Below are 21,773 nucleotides of genomic sequence, written 5' to 3' on the forward strand. Positions count from 1 at the left end.
CGCCATCTCCGATTGCACCATAGTCGAGGCGAATTTTTCTTCTAAGACAGTGTTTCTAACACGTCACAGCGTTTTACATACATTAAGAAATTCGGCCCACATTCAATCTTTATTTTCTAATTTTACAATTTTTCATCCTACAATCCCACACCCTAGCTACCGAAACCACCTCGCCTCCTTCCCCCATCGTTGAAGCACCCGAAACCCAAACCTTCATATGCTGGAAAATGGAAATAAAAATGGGGAAGGGGGTTCGGAGGGGGGGGGGTCGTCGGCTGGGGAAGGGGGTGGTTCAACGTTAATGGCTGACTTTGGCTGTAGCGTTAATGGCTGGGTGGTTTTTGGTTTTTTTTTTTTTCTTTTTTTCTGGATATTTAATTAATTTTTTTTTAGCCAATTGACATGCAACACGTGACAAATATTTTTTTTTTTAAAAAACAACCTTTTCTTCAAGTAACTGGTAAACGGGATTAAAGAAAGAAAATACAAGTGAAAGTTGGATTATTGCAGAATAATAGAAAGTTGGGATTATTTAAAGTAAATTGGGCAAAGTTGAAATTATTACAGTGTATTTTTTCTTTATTTATTTATTCTTATGAGTCTAAGGTCCCGTTCACTTCACCTTATTCTTGCTGAATTGAAAGTATTTTTACTTAACTGAAATTATTTTTACTGAACTGTTATTATTTTTGCTGAACTTAAATTATTTTTATTGAACTGAAATTATTTTTGCTGAACTGAAATTATTTTTACTGATTTTCTAGTATATTTCTTCTTTAAGTTTACTGATTTTTACTGAACTGAAATTATTTTTACTAAACTAATTTTTTTTAGAGGAACTGAACTAATTTTTACTGAATTGAAATTAATTTTATTGAACTGAAATTATTTTTACTAAATATTATTTTTTTTAAGGTGAAGTGAATCGGGCCTAACTTTTTAACAAGGGTCTAAGTTTTTTTTTTTCTTATGGCAAACAGTGAATTAAAGTGAAGTTAACTCACCTTAAATTCCACGTAAACCCCCAAATACTAACTAAAAATACTTGAACCCATTTAGTATCCTAAGTCTAACTAATACTCCGTACGAATATAATCTTGCACTTGCATCGCACTAGAGGAGGCCCATAAAACTTGCGTTTCACTAACGCTTCTTTCAAACTTCCAACATCAACCTTCCCAACGCATCGCCTGAATCTCGGTTTTGCTGCTAGCTACAAACCTTACCTCCATTTACAATGGTATGTCCAAATTCTCTCTCCTCTTCCTCTTTCTTCTCCATATTTAGGGTTTTACTCTGCAATTCTTAGCCAAAACATGTTAGATTACTTCTTGTTTTTGTTTATTTTGATTTTAATTTTTACTCATTGCTGTTGTAAACATATGTGTATGTTTGGTAATTTTGCTGGAATCTGGTTCAATTTAAGTGTTTTCTGTTAATTTATGATTAAGGTTTCGAATTTAAGGTTTTTTTTTTTTTTTTTTTTTTTTTAATTTGCTATTGAAATTTTGGGATTAAGAGTATAAATTGGGAATTTTTCATGAAATTCTAGGGTTTTAATGACAGAATATACATGTTTGTGGTATTTTTTTTTTGGATGCTGAGGGTTTTGTATTTGTAGGCGGATCCTGAATTGGAAGCCATCAGGCAAAGAAGAATGCAGGAGCTGATGGCACAATGTGGTGGAGGTGGTTCGGTATGAACTCGATCAATCGTGTTGATTTGTTCTCTATATTTTTCAAAGCTTTAGTGTGATTTATTTGTTACTGCACTGTGTATAGTATATTGCTGACTGTATGCCTCATTCAATTAGGGAAGTCAGCAGAACCCCGAACAACAGAAGGCTCAAGAAGAGGCAAAAATGTATGATTATATGTTACTGGGTAATTTGGTGGTATGAGTTAATGTTTGTTTGATGTGTTGTTTCTAATTTGTGCTAAATATCTTTGATTTGTTTGGCATGTGAAATGAAGGGAAGCTGAAGAACGAAGGCAGATGATGCTTGCTCAGATTATTTCTAGTGAAGCACGTGAAAGACGTAAGGATAACAAATTAATACGATGTTACTTATGTTTTATTTACTAGAACTATGAGTATTTGTTGATGAATAAGTAATGATTTTTAATTGAACAACAAATAGTCTGCTACTCTTATATTTTGTCATCATCAATCATTTGCATCTGTTAGTGGTGTAATGTGTGATTTACTTGTAGTGTCTGTATAAATGACCGATAGTTTGGTTTATCATTCTAAATTTATGTAAATTTTTATTACAAAAATGTTTTAGGAGTTTTTCATGGATAATTACTTATAAATTTGAACAATTTTTGTTTATCATCATTTGAACCGTATCAAAGACTCTGCTTGCTTATCCCAATATCTCTTGGAGGCAGTGTTTGAATTGTACAATCAATATAACCTTTAAGTGAATTGGCAAGGGTGAGTTTGTTTTTGGATATGGAGTGCTGGAAATATATCATCCAAATATTTTCCTATCTTATAATTACGTTTTTTTTTTCATTAATGTTAATTGCCATTTTTTATAAAACTATTTAGAATAGTATGCTGACATTTCTCTCCTTAAATATTTGTTTACATATTTTCCTCATGAATGTAACCAACAACTGAAAAATCTCTTGAACATGGCACAGAATAGTATCTTCTCTCTTATTTTTTCAATGTGGAACATATGCCATGCTTGTATATAACTTTTCATATCTTATTGCCACGTGTTTAAGTCCCTTTAGTCCCTATGCATGCGGTCCCACTAGAAAACACCTGTTACCCCCTTAGACTTTAGTAAGGATTTCTCTTGATTTTGCTAAGCTAAGTGTGCTACGATTTATGGCTAACATATTGCTCACAAGTGTTTTCAAAGTATGCTTTGATTATTTGAAGAGAGAATACAATTTGAAGGTGTTGGCTAATATGTACAAGTGGTTGGGATGGCCTATTTATAAGCATCATCCTTTCTATCTCTAACTCTCTAGAGAATTCCTAACCTCATCAAATGGAGGGTTTTAGACTACCTTCTAGAGTGTTCCCACCTCTAAAGAAACTACATACAAGGAGGTCTACACACATCCATGCCTATAATGCACAAGACACTACATACATCCATGCCTAGAATGCACAAGACACTCCTAAAACATTGCACCTCATATGTACATACATTGTACATACATAGAAGAACCTAGAAACATTCTACTATGTACAAGATGCTTCTTGAATATTTTAGAGTTATCCCTCTAGAATACTCCACAAGAGAACCTCCAAAAGATGTTCGGAACCTTCTAGAACTTTCTCTTGTTTTTCGGACTCCTTGCTGCCAAAACTCATATTTCGGGACCTCATCTTGGAGATCCGACACCACTATGGTCTTACTTGGCCCAAATTATGGTGGACCCCCAAATTGGAGCCCATTTGGAGCCTATTTTCCCTTCCAAATGACCCATAATTGTGTTATTGTCAAATGTGTGTTTACTAGAATTTCAAGGCCATAACAAAATAAAGCTCTATGGGAGCAAGTGTGCCCCCGGCACCAAGGGCAAGCCCCTTAGCTACAATTATGCCTTGTTGCCTAGTGACTCATCCAACGCCCTTCTTTGGTGTGGGAGAGGACCCGTGACATTATGCTCTTATGTAACCTACTCATAATTTTTCATCAAAGCATCAAGTTGATTTCAACCCGTACATGTCACGGCTGGCAAATATTAGTGACCTTCCTTGGAAAGTCCTCAAACCACACCCTTTCACCCTTGTCTGGCAGCTACTACTTAGATGTTGTATTAGCCACACATTTTCTCTCCCTTTCAAGAAAAGAATAGGCATAAGAGGAGCTAAAAAATCTTCAGCATACCCAGAATGGTGTAAAGCATAGAATTTTTTATGATAATATCTTTTGGTGTAAATAGTTTATTTTTTTTTTTATTTTTTTTAATAATTTCTTTGGGGGTTAAGTCATTCGTTTTGAGCTGTGTATCCTATGCTTGTATTTGTGTGACAAGTTGGATAACTCACCTTGTGGTGAGTCACTGCTACATCTTTACAATGCATTGGGAAATAAACAAGTCCCCTCCACCCAAGTGGTGAGTCATTGCTACATCTTTACAATGCATTGAGAAATAAACAATTCTGACTGTGGCCACATGAACTTTTGTTTTATTAGTGGTGCATCCGTATTTTTTCCAAGGCTCAAATGCCTATTTGTTGAAGGAAGTTTGGATCTGATGGTTCCTATTTTTAATCTTGCCAATTTGTGATGCTATCTGCACTTGTTCTTGAAGTAAATAGTGAATTTCCTTTGTACATTTACGACTTGGTAAACTATATGATAAAGTATCTTTTTCTATGATATTGCTGCCAGGAAATAGTCATATGAGTTTTGGTGGCATGATGAAATGTGCTATTTTAGATTACTTGATTTGAACCATAAAGTTGACCCTATTATGTTGAGGGCAGGGTATTACTATTACAGAGTAGCTATTTTATAAGTATATGCATCATCCAAGCTTTGATTAGATGTTAGGCATGGTTCAAACTCTAATGTATGCTCTTTCTAATTGTTAGAAGTCTAAATTAGTCCATAGAACACCTAGAATTGTGAGGATATTGAATCTTGCACTATATAGCATGATCTTTTCTCAAGTATTTTTCTACTCCCATTTCAATTTAATAGGCAAACCAAACCAAAGCTTGCATATTGTTTTATGCAATTAGCTGTTGGCTTTATCATTATGTTTTAATATAAAAGTAGATGTGATGCGAGATCAAAGAGGAGTTCTATTTATTTTGATGAATGGGAGACGGTGTGAGCCCCAACTTTTGGTATTGGGAGGGTAGAGTTCTTTTTATTGTTGATAGGTTCATGCCATAAAAGTAAGAATGGTAATTGAATTGGGACGAAAAATGGAGGGAGGTTTTATTTTTTATTTTTTTATTTATTTATTTATTTTTTTTTAAAGATACAGGAAATCAATGTGTGTACACTTCAAAAAGTGAGTCCTATCTAATGTACACAGTAGGGTTGAATAGTGAAACTACTTTCAGTAAACTTCTTTTTGAATGGGGTGTACTTTGCCTCTCAGAGAGAGGGGGGGGGGGGGGGAGGGGGGGTATGTGGGCTATCAACAGATGCTACATTCACTCCACATATCTATATTGGCTCTCTAGATCAATGCCATTATTTAATACTAAATGCATTTTTCTTTTTTCTGATCAACAGTTTCTCGGATTGCTCTGGTTAAGCCTGAAAAGGCTAGAGGAGTAGAGGATGTTATATTAAGAGCTGCTCAGATGGGTCAAATTGTTGAAAAGGTCAGACAAAACCCTTTTATATGGAAACAACCAAGTGGTTGGTAGTTTATTGAAAGAAAGCTAATAGAGGTAATATGATGTTTTTGATACTACATCAGGTTTCAGAGGAAAAACTTATATCACTGTTGGAGCAAATTAATACTCAGACGGCTAAGCAAACCAAAGTGACTGTAAGTTGTCCTTACCCCATAAAAAAGCAATTTGTCTGAGCTTCTGTTTTTTTATTGTGCTTGTGTACTCTAATTTTTCAGATCCAGAGGCGCCGAAGTGTTCTCGATGATGACGATTAGATTCTTTGCTGCTAAAGAACTGCTAGTTCTAAAGAGCTGCTTAATGCTTGCAAGATTTCTTTAATTTTGAGTCTTGTGTAACTATGCTGAGTAGAAAAAAACCTGGCTTGTTTATGTATTTGATTGCTATGATAGCAGTTGGTTATTGCTGTTTATCTGAAATTTAAGACATTACCCGCTTTTCTTGAAGAGGCATGTACATTTGGAGAAGAGGCCATTGTTTTTGCCATGTGCATACCGTCATGAAACGAACCGTTTATGCTATATGAGATTGAGATCACCTCTAATTAATATGGGTCAAAGCTTCCTATTTTCTTGTTCATGTTTGTCTATTGCTCTCTTTTCCTCCCTTTGAAACCTTCCTATGCTGATGCCTTGGCACAACAGTGCTTGTTGTGTATATGTTGGAGGCTGGTCTGTTAGGTGTCGCACAATGTGCTCATCGTATGTCATACCACCCACTTTTGCTAGCTTATAAAATTTTCACCAGCCCATTTACTCCATAAATGGAAAGTATTTTCTTTTTACATGCTTTCATATTAACTGGCCACACCGTGTGACTAGTCACAATTTATGTCTTGAATTCCTCACCTCATACCAACACGCCAACATCATACCCTTCTTCCTCTATTTTCATCTCCATTTTTCTGCCATTTTTCCCGCTTTTCAAGGTTTTCTCTCTCCTCCCAACTTTCAACCATGAATTCTCCTGCTACTTGTTCTTCCTCATGCTACTTCTCTTCAATCCCTTCTTCATCCTCTATTACAATAACTCAGCTTTTCTTTTTCTAATTCTACCCTCAATTTCTCTCCTCAAAACCACCATAAAGTCCTTCCTCTACATCCTTCGTTTGCGACGCCGCAATCACCTCCGCGCCGATTCTGGACACCTCCGACCTCGCTATATCGAATTTTGATAGATTAATTGCAGAATTTTTCCGTTGACCAAGTGAAGCATTTGCTGACTTACGTAGCAAAGTTTTCGCCGTTGGATGAGGATGATCGGACAACAAAGAATCGTGGCTGCTACATCTTGTTTTGATTGGGTTTTTTTGTTGTTGGTTGTTTTGATTTGAAGTATGGTTTTAGGGTTGAAGGTTGGAGAGAATTTTGTTTTTGGGTTACTAGGTTGGTCAGGGGTTACTAGATTTGGTCAGGGGTTACTTGGTCAGGGGTTACTAGGTCCGGTCAGGGAGTTACTTGGTCAGGGGTTACTTGGTCGGCCAAGGGCTACTAGGTCGAAGGGGTTATTAGGTCGGTGGGGTTACTTTTGTCATGTGCTAGATGGCCACACACAAAACCTCCTGTTTTTTTTTGTTTTTTTTTTGGTGCAAAGACGGAAAGTATGTTAAGTATTGTACTATTGTGTGGCGTAACATGTAAAAAAAATGTGCTAGGAGCAACTCCTATGATTGACAAATATGCATTATAAGTTAATCATGCCACATAGGATTCTGAAGCTACTTCCCCTTCAAGTTAAGGTGATTTGCCATCTTCATTAACGTTAATAGCCAACAAAAAAGAAGAAAAAGAAAAAAGGAATTCATACTTGGATTAGCTGATAAATGAAAATCACAAAATTGAAGATAGTTAACAACAAAAAGGAAAAACCTTCTAAGGAGACCAAATTTCAAAAAAAAAAAGATCAATAAAAAAGTTAAAATCCAAACCTCATTATATTAGTGATTTTTATCATGCAAAATGGGTGAATTAAGGTTGAGTGAAATCCATAAAATTTGAGAGTGAAAGAGGACAAAAAAAATAGAGTGAAAAAGGAGCAAGAGTTAATGAGAGTGGTAAATATTGATCTTACCAAATTTGAGACTGAAAGAAGAATGCATACTAAAATTGAAGAATAATACTATAAGGATATATTGCAATTATTTTAGACGGACATAAAAGAAAAATGTGACGATTATTACGAAATATAAGAGGTATAACTTTACCGACAATCTCAATATTCAAACAAATTGATTTAAACTAAAATTGAGTTAATAATCAAAATAATCCGACTCAAATTTAAAGCAAAGCTGAATTGATTTCAATTGAGATATAACAGAATCTGAAATGACCTAATCCAAAGTTTATTAAATCCATTTTGACCCAAATAAACTCGCTTAGATTCGAATTCGAGTTGACCTAAACTCGATATGACTCGACCTTTAACTTAATCCAAATTCGATTTGCACCCGACCATACTCAAACCCAACTTTGACCCGAATCTAATTAAGATTGACATGACTTGATTTAGTCTGTTAGGATAAAATTACCCGCCATTACCCAATCCAACCATCCCGACCCATTATGGGTCAACCCCAAACTCCATATGGTTTGATTTGACACCGACGATATGTACCTAACCAAACTGAAATTTACAAATTATTTGATGTCACCTGAATTAGAAGTGACCTGAACCAATCCGTTTTATAACCCAAATAAACACGCTAATCCGTCATGATCTGAGCCATCCACAACCAATTGTCATTGACCGATTCGACAATTCTACATAAGTGAAAAGATTTTCCATATGTACGAATATACACTTGAAACTTATTTTGACACACTTTTATGTGAGAAGCATAAAAATCCGTTTATTTACCTTGCTTGTGTACCAAAATCATTTCCCGTATACACCAGGCTACCAACCGAACCATAAAGCCCTCATATTAAGCCCTAAAATCCAATAGAACTTTTGTAATATTAAGCCCATTTACTTTATAAAACAGCTCCAATTTCTAACTTCACTGCACATATATATTCATCAAATCACCATAAACCCTAGGTTAGCCGTTCCTTTTCTAGGGTTTCTCAAATTCGACGTCGTTGCAGCAAACACAAACATCAGGAGCGAAGTAATGGGTATACTTCCGATTTCTCTTTCTCTCTCATCCATTTTCGATGAATTCTAGCTTTTTCAATGTGTTCAAACTGCTGTTTTGATTCAATTTACATTTTTTTGTGTGTATATTTGCAGCAAGAATTAAACCACATGAGTTGAGGCAAAAGCCTAAGGCTGATTTATTGAATCAGCTTAAGGATCTCAAGGCTGAGCTCGCTCTCCTCCGTGTTGCTAAGGTTACCGGCGGCGCTCCTAACAAGCTCTCAAAGATGTAAAATTTCAATTTCCATTTTTAGGGTTTTTAATCTTAGGGTTTTTGTATGATTTGATTGAATTAATGGGGTTTTTTCTGGTGACTTTGCAGTAAGGTGGTAAGATTAGGAATTGCCCAAGTGTTGACAGTGATGTCACAGAAGCAGAAGTCGGCATTGAGGGAAGCATACAAGAAGAAGAAGTTTTTGCCACTTGATCTTCGTCCCAAGAAGACCCGTGCCATTCGTCGTCGTCTCACTAAGCACCAGGTATTATTTTCTATTTCCTCTTATACTGTTTTGCCAATTTGATTTGTTCATTAATAAATTAATTTGTTTATTGTGTTGTTGTGGATAATATTGTGAGGTTTTGAATCTGAATTCATTATTGTAAATTGTATTTGGGTTTGATTGTATTTGTATGTCATTGAATGTTGAGTGAAATGGGTTTACATCTTAGTTATATAGAATAGATTGAAGGGAATTAAGGTAATCATTGGCATTTTGATTTTCAGGTTTGAATGTTAAAGTGCTATGTCATTTGATTGATTCTTTTTACATTAGTATTAAGAGTGATGCTAATGATTTAGTACTAGTGAAATGGCTTTGAACGCTAGTATATTAGGTTACAATAGAGAGGCATGTTTAAATTACAAATTTTTGTTGGTTTTGAGGAAAGCACAGGATGTGTTCTGAAATGGCACTTTTTTTTAATGATTTTTATTTATATCTTTACACCGTGAATAAGGGGTTTGATTTATTTTGATTTCTGCGTACATTATTGAAATCAATGTGTTGTTTGTAGATGGATTGTGTATGTCTAGTCATTTCTTAACCTTTAAGCTAGATCATATGCAGTGCTCCAAATGCCTCTCTTATTAGCAGTTTTTTTTTACCTGTTCCTGTTTATTTGAGCCTATCAGCTCTAGATTTTAAAAAGAAGAGAAAATTTTAAAAAAGAATGGTTAGGGAGTTTGTTAAGTTTATTAGAGGTATAAGCTGATGTGAGCTAAGTGCAGTGCTACAAAGCCTAAGTACATCATGAATATTTGAATTGACCTGCAGGAGGAGCTTAGATGGTCATATAATACGAGTATTAGACATTTAGGACGGTTGTAATCATTCTAAATTGCATTGTTGGATATGGAGTATGTTATAATGGAGGGAGTTGTGGCAGTTATGCTAATTTCTATGAAGTAACTTTTTTTTTTATTTTTTTTTTATTTTTAATGAGAAAATAGTTGTGTTAAAGTTTGTAGGCATGATAGTTCTGATGTTAATTCTCTTGCTTGCGCATAGCTGTTGACCTCTTGTGGAAGAAAGTTTGTATTTTGACATCAACTAAATTCTGAGTGAATGTTTCCCTTGCTCAACTTGATTAGCTGTTGCGACATTGTTGCTGTTTGCATGTGCCACATCAAACAGTTTAGGGTTTAGAGGAGTGATGTAATCATATTCATAATATGTTTCTTCCCTTGTGTGGTTGTGGGATTGTACGATAGAAATTATTTTCCCCTGGTTATTTTGCATATGTTCTGGAGGTTATTTTCTTAAATAGAATTGAATTTAAAATATGAATTGTGACTGTTGTGAGGTCTCTAACTAGTACTTCGTATTATTTTCTTTCTTTCTCCAGGCATCTTTGAAGACTGAAAGGGAGAAGAAGAGGGAGAGGTACTATCCCATGAGGAAGTATGCCATCAAGGTGTAGGCTAGGTATCTATAATCTAGGGCGGTTTTCACATTCCATGGAAATTTTGTTCAAATGTTTGTTAAACTTCTATAAAGTGATGTTTCAGATTATGACATTAGCAAGTTATCTTCTACCTTGTGATTTTATGTTGCCTGCATTTTGTATTCTTAAATAGAATTGTGGTGGTTGTCTTAATTTTGACAGAGAAAGGTGGTTTATGCTTTCAAGGCATGCAGGTAATAGTTGTTTAGTCTTGGTGTTGCTACTCGATCATGTGATCTTGGCCATGATTTGTATGATCCAGCACAGCATGTTTATGGGATCCTTAATCATTTAGTTTGGACCTATCAATTTTTGACCTGATTGGCAAACCTGACCTAAATTTGTCGAATTTTAACCTGATCGGCAAACCTGACTTAAATTTATTTACCCAAAACCTATATAATGGATCTAAAATTAATATGGGTGAGATTATTTGATTAATAAAATTGAAAATTAAATAATAAAGAAAGTTGAATAACTTGATATTATTAATAATTAAGCAAAAAAAAAATAAGAAAAAAAAATTACTTAACCAGTTGGGTTGACTTAAACCTGAAAACATTGGATTAGGGTTGAACATTCCTATTATTAGAACAATTTGCTAAATTGATATAATAAAAAAAAATTCTTAAAAATAAAGTTAACTTGAAATTGAATTTGTTACTCCAAACAATGTCCACATAGGTTCGGATACCACAAACTTTTTTTTATTATTGTTTTTCTTAACTTCAATTTTATAAGTTTAAAAACTCAAAATAAAGATCTTTTGAGGACAAGTAATTGAATGAAATCTAAAAGCCTTCAAGTTAGTGTTGCTTTGATTTTATGCTTTTGTGGTTGATAGACTTTTATAAATTGTGTCTTACTAGAGGTGTCAGTTTTCAAACCGTATCGTGGAACCGCCCGTGACCGAACCGACCTAGCAAGAACTGAACCGTTTAAAAAACCGTTGATTTCAAATCGAAAATCGAACCGAACCGAACCGTATATAGTCAACCCGATATCGAACCGAACCGATTAATGTTAACCCGTTAAGAACCGTAAACTGATAACTAACCAAACCGCTCCAACCGAACCAAAACTAAACCGAACCGAATGTGTTATAGACCGTTATTGACCCGAACCGTTTATAAACCTAAACCGTTTGAACAGTAGAAAAAATCGTTTAAACCAAACCGTTGTAACCGCTAACCGTTTTACCGAACCGTTGTAACCCGTTAAACCGAACTGTTTTCAAACCGCAACCCGTTTAAACCGATCCGATTACAAACTGTTTAAACTGAATCGTTTACAGCCTGTTCCATTCAAATTGAACTATTTACAACGTTTAACAATTTGTTAGAATTCCATGGAATATAGTTGTAACTCTTGTAAGCTTTTAACTTTAAAAACAAAAAAAACACCCACTATAGTTATAGTTTATATCATCGTAATTATAATCATTAACTTGTACAATATTACTTCGAAATAATTCTGAAGGTTGTAAAAAAAACAAAAATTGTTCTAAAAAAAATTGTATTACTTCAAAATTAAAAAAAAATCATAAAATCAACCTAATTATAATTGTTAATGAAAATATTGACTATGTATTACATTGAGTAAAAAACAACCTAATTATCATAAAAAGATGTACAAAGAAGGTGTATATCTTGTAATATATACATAGTGATTTAAGAGGAAAACTCCATACAAAAGAGCTCCTACTAAGTTAAATCAGCAACAGAAAGGCTCGGGAGCAACAGTCATCAGCAGGCAGGCAGGTTGGATAGTTGTAAATCATCTGATCAGCTCCATACAACAGCAGGGCAGCAGAAGTAAATCAGCAGGGCAGCAGCAGTAAAGCAGCAATAGTTTCCTAGGAAACAAAATCAGGAATACAATGATCTACACTAAGGCCATAACTCAATTTCTTCACAATAATCTTACCAAAATGAACCATTTTCTGTCGCCCATCCCTCTTCACACTCATCATAGGCATCGGAAGTAATTTTTTGTAAAAAAAAATTGCTCTCAGATTTAATACTATCATATCACCGAGCAATAGTTGTTTTAATTTAACTTGAAAATTTCTGCCAGCAAGTACATATATATTGACATCTCAACATAAATGACAAGGGCAACAATTTGATTCAAGATAAATTAAAACAACAGTAAGCGGACATAGAAAATAAGCAGTCATCCATAGGCAGCAGCCGTAAATCAGCAGCAGAAAGGGTCAGAAAAAGCAACAAACCAGGGCAGTAGTAGCGGAGAAGAGTTAGAAGACTATAGGCAGCAGCAGTAACAATGATACATCAACAACAGCCACAACGAGGCAACAGAAATACCACTCATCATAGGCATTTCGGAAGTAATTTTTTGTAAAAAAAATTGCTATGAGATTTAATAATATCATATCATCACCGAGCAATAGTTGTTTTAACTTAAGCTTGATAAATGACAAGCACTAGTAGAAAAAATGAAATAGGCAACCCCCCTATGGCAACGCTTCATAAAAACCGTTGCCAACTTAAGTGAGCGCCATTTTAAATATCAGAGTTGGCAACGGTTAACTGTTAATCAATTTTTTTTTTTTTAAAAAAAAAAAAAAAAATTGATTAACATTAACCGTTGCCAATTGCGTTTTTTTTTTTAAAAAAAATAAATAAATAAAAGGTAAAGGTTTTCCAAGTAAAAAAAAAAAAATTCCGGTTTACAACGTTCATCTTCAACTTTCATTCATTCAATTCAATTCGATTTTCGTTCTGCTTTCCCTCCCACGACGCCTCTGCTTTCATTCAATTTCCAAACGCTTAGCTTCCTCCATTTTCCATTGAATCTTCCATTGTTATCAACGTACATTGCAAGCAGCAGCTCCTATTTGGGCTTCAATTTGATCTTCTCCTCACGCACTGCACTCCTGTCTGGGCTTCGTTCTTCTCCATTTTCCATTGAAGCTTCCATTGAAGGTTTTGTCTCCTCACGCACGCAGCCTCCTGTCTGGGCTTCGTTCTTCTCCTCACGCACGCACTCAGTTCTTCTCTTCTGCCTCCCTCCATGCGTTATTGAAGCAGCTTCGACCTAGGTAAGTAATAACGCTCCTGCATTCACTTAGCTTCTCCATGTATTGCATTAAAACCATTGTTGGGTTTTTTGAGGAATTTGTCTTTAGTTTAATATTTGAAAGTTTCTTGTAATTGCTAGGGCTTGTCCGTTAAACGCGCAAGGCTCCCCCTCCATTAAACGCACAAGGCTGCCCCTCCACAATGTAAGTCCTTTGTAGTTGTTATTGTTGCTGTTTAGTCAATTAATTAAACTTTGTTGCTGTTTACCCCAAACCTCCAAAGTAGCACCCTCAAATTCACCTATCCACCATACATAAAAACTACATACAATATGTTATCAAAAAAGTAATAAGTCATGTAGCATTATAATTGCAGCAATAAGAGGTATTGCACAGTAGTTCACACACTATTATATGTTCATATATACTTTAGCTTAATATAAAACCATGCATGTTTTGTATATGAACTTATCGCAAAAGAGCTTATAATCAAGATTCAAAAATCCCTTCACCAAAATACCTTAGCTTTATAAATAAATAAAGCTTTAGGGTTTAGAGTTTAGGGTTTAGAGTTTAGGGTTTAGGGTTTAGGGTTGAGAGTTTAGGGTTTAGGGTTTAGGGTTTAGGGTTAAGGGTTTAGGGTTAAGGGTTTAGGGTTTAGGGTTTGAATATACTTTTCTTTATGAGTTGCTTCTCACTATATATATGCGTGTTTCAGGCTAAGAAATGGGTGTCAAGGGCTTCTAGGGTAAGATCATCAGTTTGGAGAGTGGGCGAAAAACAACCTGGTATGGTATCTTACTCTGACTGTCCTTGTTCTTGCATTGCTCACTAATATCATTCTTATCTTTTCCCTTAATCTGGTTTTCTATTTGTGTTCTATATAGGTTACACTGAAAAAGATTATCAGGAATTTTTGGGCGAAGCATAGACCTTGGCATTGACCTTCTATTTGAGAGTGTTGAGCCTTTATAGGTACTCAGGTATATATATATATAACTTTATGTGCTTTAAATAAGTTCTTGGTTGCACAATTTTGTGGAGATGGTGTGTGATATAACTTTGGTGCATCTTCTATCATGATGTGTGATTAAACCATTGGTTTTTAATTGATTGCATGTATCATCATATACCTAGATACCCGTTTAAGGCTTTCTCATTAGGAGAAAGTCTTGAATAGTCCTCCTCCTTCTCTTTCTTCTCCTTCTCTTTTTCCTTCTCCTTCTCCTTCTCCTTCTCTTTCTCATTGGGAAGCGGAGAAGGTAGGAGAGGCTACCGAAGAGGCTGCAGCAGCTGTGCAGCGCTGTGCAGCCTGCAGCTGCTGCCCTTCGCGCTCGGGTTTTTTTTTTTTTTTTTTTTTTTTTTTTTTTTTTTAACTAGCACCTAAGATACTTAGTGATGAATATGTAATGCTTGAAACAACCTTAAAAAAGCAATTTCACAAGTGTGAGGTTCATTTACAGTATTTACGGCTCGAAATGGCCTAAATGAGTTCTAACTTGCCCATTTTCCGTGATTTTAGCTCAATGCTTGATTTAAGTCCTATATTACACCTAAGATACTTATTTATGAATATTTATGGCTTGAAACGACCTTAAAAAAGCAATTTCACAAGTGTGAGGTTCATTTACAGTATTTACGGTTCGAAATGGCCTAAATGAGTTCTAACTTGCCCATTTTCCGTAATTTTAGCTCAATGCTTGATTTAAGTCCTATATTACACCTAAGGTACTTAGGTATGAATATTTATGGCTTGAAACGACCTTAAAAAAGCAATTTCACAAGTTTGAGGTTCATTTACAGTATTTACGGTTCGAAATGGCCTAAATGAGTTCTAACTTGCCCATTTTCCGTGATTTTACTCCTATATTACACCTAAGATACTTAGTTATGAATATGTAAATGAAGTATCTTCTTAATTGGTGCAGGAAGAGACCCGTTGTGAACTTCTTCACCCGGGCGAATCATATGATGGACCTTTGCGTGTTGTTGCCTATGGTAGTGCACAACCGGCCGAACAAGGTACGGTCCATCTTCGACCTCTTCTGCCTGAGCATTATTCTGTCGGGATCCATTATGTGGTTCCCGAGTCCGAGGACCTCTTAATACCTGTGCCCGTGGAGGAGGATGAGTTCACTACACTCTGGGCAGCAAAAGGTAGTTTTGTGCAATGGCCATCTGCTTGGATACGGTTGATGAACCAGGTAATTAAGATTTAGATTTCACGCTTTAATCCTTTCTTCCTAAGAGTTGGATGGAAATCTTTTCTAACCATTTGTGTGATCATAGTTATTAGTCATCGAGGAAAAGCCAAACGCCAAAGAAGAGGGTGGAGGGGCCAAAGAACAGAAGTGAACATGGCTCGGTGAGTGGAAAGGCGTCGTTGAAGAGCCCTTCACGAGGCTCAGCTACGCAAGCTACTCCATTAGCTGAAGACACGGTGCTTCAATCGCTATCTCAGGAGTTAGCTTATTTGCACAACCGTGTTTGCGTGTTGCCTAATGACAGCCCCATCCAAATTCAACTTCCTAAGGAAATGTTCCACTACGATGATGATGCAACGGCATGGCTATTCAAAGAAGATGTGAAGGAATTTCTAAGTGGTGCAATGCTTAACATTTCCCTCATTCAAATATCCATGAGGTAATTCAACTGGTACTCAATTTATGTTATTCAGTTCAGTGGTGTTTGTCGTTTGGTTTTCGATTAACATTGTGTTATCATGCATGCAGAGCACTCCAGGAGCAAATATGGGAGCTTGAATCTCCTTGTCAAGTTGGGTGGTTGTGCCCTGAGCAGATGTCCACTGCTAGAATCTTAGGCAACTCAGCTGACGTGTTGTACTATGCTGAACGGGGTATCAGGCAATCAGTGAGTGCAGGAGACAAGTTTATATTCGTCCCATACTATGAGGAGTACGTCTGATTATGCTAGTCAAGTTCATTTGTTTTCCCAGTTTATTTGTTGTAACAGGCTAACTATTGATTTGTTTGTCTTGTGTGTAGTTATCATTGGACCCTACTTGTGATTTGTGTTTCCAGTAACACAATCTTCTACTTTGATTCTGCTCGATTACCTCAAGTAAGAAAGCGCCTCGTGAGGTCCATACTGCAAAAGTAAGCATCTAGTTTGTTTCACTTCTTGTTATTCATTTTCATATCTGAACTCATATGTATTGATTATAAACGTCAAATTTAAACTTATTACTTTGATTTTTTGTAGTACCATGAAGAAGATAAATCCTCGATCTCCTCGAGGTCCTACATGGAAAGCACCCAAGGTAATTCACCCATGATGTTGTGATTTTCTTACTTTACAATGCTTAAGATGTTGCTTATTTGCTATGCATTTTGATTCATGTGCTTTGTTCCTCATGCTAGTGCGCACAACAGGAAAACGGAGTTGACTATGGCCTATACGTGATGAGATTCATGTATGACATAGTGATGAGTCATTGTACAGACACACGTCAGCTTGAAGAGGTACGCCATTTTGGTTGAAATTGCGTCCCAAAACCTCTTATTTGCTCTTTTCTTGTAATCTCAAGCATTAGTCACCTATAACTAAATGATAATGACATGTTTTAACTAGTTATGAGTTCAATAGACAAGAATTGTAGAAAATAGGCATCCTAGTAGCCAAAATGGCCTTACTTGAGCCATTTTGGTTGAAATTGCGTCCCAAAACCTCTTATTTTCTCTTTTCTTGTAATCTTAAGAATTAGTCACCTATAACTAAGTGATAATGACATTTTTTAACTATTTATGAGTTCAATAGACAAGAATTGTAGAAAATAGGCATCCTAGTAGCCAAAATGGCCTTACTTGAGCCATTTTGGTTGAAATTGCGTCCCAAAACCTCTTATTTTCTCTTTTCTTGTAATCTCAAGAATTAGTCACCTATAACTAAGTGATAATGACATGTTTTAACTAGTTATGAGTTCAATAGACAAGAATTGTAGAAAATAGGCATCCTAGTAGCCAAAATGGCCTTACTTGAGCCATTTTGGTTGAAATTGCGTCCCAAAACCTCTTATTTTCTCTTTTCTTGTAATCTCAAGCATTAGTCACCTATAACTAAGTGATAATGACATGTTTTAACTAGTTATGAGTTTAATAGACATGAATTGTAGAAAATAGGCATCCTAGTAGCCAAAATGGCCTTACTTGAGCCATTTTGGTTGAAATTGCGTCCCAAAACCTCTTACTTGCTATTTTCTTGTAATCTCAAGCATTAGTCACCTATAAATAAGTGATAATGATATGTTTTAACTTTTTATGAGTTCAATAGACATGAATTGTAGAAAATAGGCATCCTAGTAGCCAAAATGGCTTTACTTGAGCCATTTTGGTTGAAATTGCGTCCCAAAACCTCTTATTTTCTCTTTTCTTGTAATCTCAAGAATTAGTCACCTATAACTAAGTGATAATGAAATTTTTTAACTAGTTATGAGTTCAATAGACAAGAATTGTAGAAAATAGGCATCCTAGTAGCCAAAATGGCCTTACTTGAGCCATTTTGGTTGAAATTGCGTCCCAAAACCTCTCTTTTTCTCTTTTCTTGTAATCTCAAGAATTATTCACCTATAACTAAGTTATAATGACATGTTTTAACTAGTTATGAGTTCAATAGACAAGAATTATAGAAAATAGGCATCCTAGTAGCCAAAATGGCCTTACTTGAGCCATTTTGGTTGAAATTGCGTCCCAAAACCTCTTACTTGCTCTTTTCTTGTAAACTCAAGCATTAGTCACCTATAACTAAGTGATAATGACATGTTTTAACTAGTTATGAGTTCAATAGACAAGAAATATAGAAAATAGGCATCCTAGTAGCCAAAATGGCCTTACTTGAGCCATTTTGGTTGAAATTGCGTCCCAAAACCTCTTACTTGCTCTTTTCTTGTAATTTCAAGCATTATTCACCTATAACTAAGTGATAATGACATGTTTTAACTAGTTATGAGTTTAATAGACAAGAAATATAGAAAACAGGCATCCTAGTAGCCAAAATGGCCTTACTTGAGCCATTTTGGTTGAAATTGCGTCCCAAAACCTCTTATTTTCTCTTTTCTTGTAATCTCAAGCATTAGTCACCTATAACTAAGTGATAATGACATGTTTTAACTAGTTATGAGTTCAATAGACAAGAATTGTAGAAAATAGGCATCCTAGTAGCCAAAATGGCCTTACTTGAGCCATTTTGGTTGAAATTGCGTCCCAAAACCTCTTACTTGCTCTTTTCTTGTAATCTCAAGTATTAGTCACCTATAACTAAGTGATAATGACATGTTTTAACTAGTTATGAGTTCAATAGACAAGAAATATAGAAAATAGGCATCCTAGTAGCCAAAATGGCTTCACTTGAGCCATTTTGGTTGAAATTGCGTCCAAAAACCTCTTACTTGCTCTTTTCTTGTAATCTCAAGCATTAGTCTCCTATAACTAACCCCAATTATTATTATTTCACTTATACTAACTCACGTTTTGTGTATTCTAAGTTTTGCAAGGGGCAAACGGGACTTCCATACACGAGCGAGGAACTCCATGTAATTCGGGAGATGTTGGCGACCTACATCACATTTAATTTGTAAATATCGTCATACATTTTTGTAGTATATCATCTCTTCATCAATCCTAGGATTAGCTTATTAATTATGTACTATACATGAAACATTTTTCTAATTTATATCATCTCTTGCGATTGTTATTATTAATTATTTATGTTTTGTTATTAATGTTACTAATTATTGTTACTATTATCATATATATAATAATAATAATAATTATTATTATTATTACTATTATAATATTAATAATTATTATTATTCTTATTAATAATAATATTGCAGCCAAAAAAAAAAAAAAAACAGGTCAATATTAGTGCAGCCAAAAAAAAAAACAAAAAACAGGTGAATATTAGTGCAGCCAAAAAAAAAAAAAACAATACAGGTCATTGGCAACGGTTGGTTAATGTTTAAAAAAAAAAAAGGCGCGCCATTGGCTTTGGCAACGGTTAACCGTTGCCAATTGCTTGAGTTGGCAACGGTTTTGAACCGTTGACGGTTCAAAACCGTTGCCTTTGGGGGGGTTTGAACCGTTGCCAATTCGCTGGTTTCGTGTAGTGAAGGGCAACAATTTGATTCAAGATAAATTAAAACAACAACCACAGTGAAGCAACACCAAGTACATATATATTGACATCACAACATAAATGACAAAGACACCGATTTGATACAAGATAAATTAAAACAACAACAGCCACAGTGAGGCAACACCGCAACATAAATACCTTTTATGTAGATGAAGCACTTTTGGCTTCCATCTCTTTACCAATAAGGAGAATGTCTTCCTCAGCATCCCCTTCATAACCAAGACACCAATTTTGGGTGGTAACCAATGCCTCAACATTATTTGGCAAAAGCTTACCCCTATACTTGTTCAGAATACGATCGCCCATGCTAAAAGAAGATTTGGACACCACTGATGTAATAGGAATGGCCAAAACATCCCTTGCCATATTAGCTAAAACAGGAAACGAAGAAGCTTGAGATTCCCAATACTTAAGAACATCAAAATTTTGCCCTTCAATTATTCGCGTACGAGGTCCATTCACATATGATTCAAGATCAGCCAAAGCGCATCTTGTTGGATCACCATCTTCGTCATCATCACTCTCACATAACTGAAATAGTTTTTTTTTTTTTTAAAATTCCAATTATAACATTAAAAAAAATACAAAAATATTGGCATTAATATTATACAACATAATTACCTTGAAAACATTTCCATAATCCAAGAAACGATTAGCATTTTCAGATTGAGCTTTAATGGAAGGGGCATCAATTCTGCAGCTTGAATTAGAATTAGAAGCAGAATAAAATTTATAAAACTCACAAAAGAGCATCCTTAATCATCTTAGCCTTTTTGTCACATGCCTCACCAACATACAACAAGTTTAATATTTTTCTCACTCAATAAAGCTTATAACTAGGATCAAGAGCAACAACAATTGAAAGAATCAAAGAATAATGCTCCCAATAGCCCTCAAACTTTTTAAGCATAACTGTTGCCATGGGTGAAAGTTTAAGGTCTTTATGGGCTTGATAAATAACGTACTCAATTCTTAAAACACTAACAAAATACAAATTAGCAGTGGGATATTCAACACTAGAAAATAACACAGTAATATCATAAAATGGCTGAAGGAAATCACAAATATTTTGAATGGTATCCCATTCATCAGCATCAAGTCTATAATAAATACCCAAATACCTATTAGTAAATAGGAGCAAGGCTTCTTTAGCTTCTAAAGCTTTTCGGAGCATTGTATAAGTGGAACTCCAACGAGTCACAACATCAAGGCATAGCTTACCATTAAAAGCACACTGTACCTCAGACAAAACATGCTCAAATTGAGTTAATCAAGAATCAAAAGCATCAATATATTTAACAACTTCACGCAATTTTACAACACTTCCATTAACTTCCTTAAAGTTCTTTGAACAATAATATTCAAAACATGAGCAGAACATCTAACATGAAAGAATTTACCATTACAAGGGAGAGGAGAACTTTGCATTAATTCTTTTTTCAAATATTCAACCATAACATCCATTGACCTGCATTATCAACGGTCATTGAAAAAGCCTTACCTTGAAGGTTCCACTCTGTGATGAGTTTGAACACAAACTTTCGAACATCAACACCAGTATGAAGAGCGCCACAATATCTAAAATTTAAAATTTTAGACCTAAGAGACCAACTATCATCAACATAATGAGCAGTCAAAGTGAGAAAGCCACAGTTATTACATGCAGTCCACAAGTCACTTGTAAAGCTAACTCTACCAGAAACATTAGCAAAAGACTCATGCAACAAGGATTTATAATTTTCATACTCACGTACACAATACATTAAAATAGTATTTCTACAAACATGCTTCACATTAGGATTCAAATAACAAGAAGTTCCCTATGATATTTATGCTCTTCCATACGTAAAGGATATGCATGGCAGATTATAGATTTAGCAAACATATGTAAAAAGTTTTTTGATCAAATGGTGATTCTACACCTTGGTGAAGACCATGGTTTAGCAAGCATGCATTAATATGAGTTCTACAAGTTGAAGTACCTGATGTACCAGGTGCTTTATATTCTTTGCCACACAAATTACAACAAGCATATTCTAGCTTTTCCGTACCTACCATCTTCAAAAAAAATGTGTAATGCTTCCATATATCTGAGGTTCACGGACGTTTATTACCGGCACTAGTGATAATGCTTGGATTCTGAGCA

At 35.1% G+C, this 21,773-nt stretch overlaps 3 protein-coding genes across 3 annotated transcripts; 2 read left to right on the plus strand and 1 right to left on the minus strand.

Annotated features, from left to right (window-relative positions):
- Window positions 1-1,086: 1,086 nt before the first annotated feature.
- LOC110728789 (DNA-binding protein DDB_G0278111-like) lies at window positions 1,087-5,899 on the plus strand. The gene is made up of 7 exons (XM_021908440.1): window positions 1,087-1,240; window positions 1,622-1,696; window positions 1,814-1,863; window positions 1,974-2,038; window positions 5,225-5,316; window positions 5,415-5,486; window positions 5,568-5,899. Exons 1-7 carry the CDS (start codon window positions 1,238-1,240, stop codon window positions 5,604-5,606), a joined length of 396 nt encoding a protein of 131 aa, XP_021764132.1. The 5' UTR covers window positions 1,087-1,237; the 3' UTR covers window positions 5,607-5,899.
- A 2,416-nt stretch (window positions 5,900-8,315) lies between these two features.
- LOC110728790 (60S ribosomal protein L35) lies at window positions 8,316-10,629 on the plus strand. The gene is made up of 4 exons (XM_021908441.1): window positions 8,316-8,465; window positions 8,581-8,716; window positions 8,810-8,966; window positions 10,333-10,629. The coding sequence occupies exons 1-4, from the start codon at window positions 8,462-8,464 to the stop codon at window positions 10,405-10,407; spliced, it is 372 nt and encodes a 123-aa protein (XP_021764133.1). The 5' UTR covers window positions 8,316-8,461; the 3' UTR covers window positions 10,408-10,629.
- A 9,818-nt stretch (window positions 10,630-20,447) lies between these two features.
- On the minus strand, window positions 20,448-21,390 carry LOC110728858 (zinc finger BED domain-containing protein RICESLEEPER 1-like). Its single transcript, XM_021908529.1, has 3 exons — window positions 21,167-21,390; window positions 21,014-21,095; window positions 20,448-20,861 (listed from the first exon to the last, which is right to left on the minus strand). Exons 1-3 carry the CDS (start codon window positions 21,388-21,390, stop codon window positions 20,448-20,450), a joined length of 720 nt encoding a protein of 239 aa, XP_021764221.1.
- Window positions 21,391-21,773: the final 383 nt, after the last annotated feature.

This window comes from Chenopodium quinoa, unplaced genomic scaffold, assembly GCF_001683475.1.
Source record: "Chenopodium quinoa cultivar QQ74 unplaced genomic scaffold, ASM168347v1, whole genome shotgun sequence".
Taxonomy (NCBI): Eukaryota; Viridiplantae; Streptophyta; class Magnoliopsida; order Caryophyllales; family Amaranthaceae; genus Chenopodium; species Chenopodium quinoa.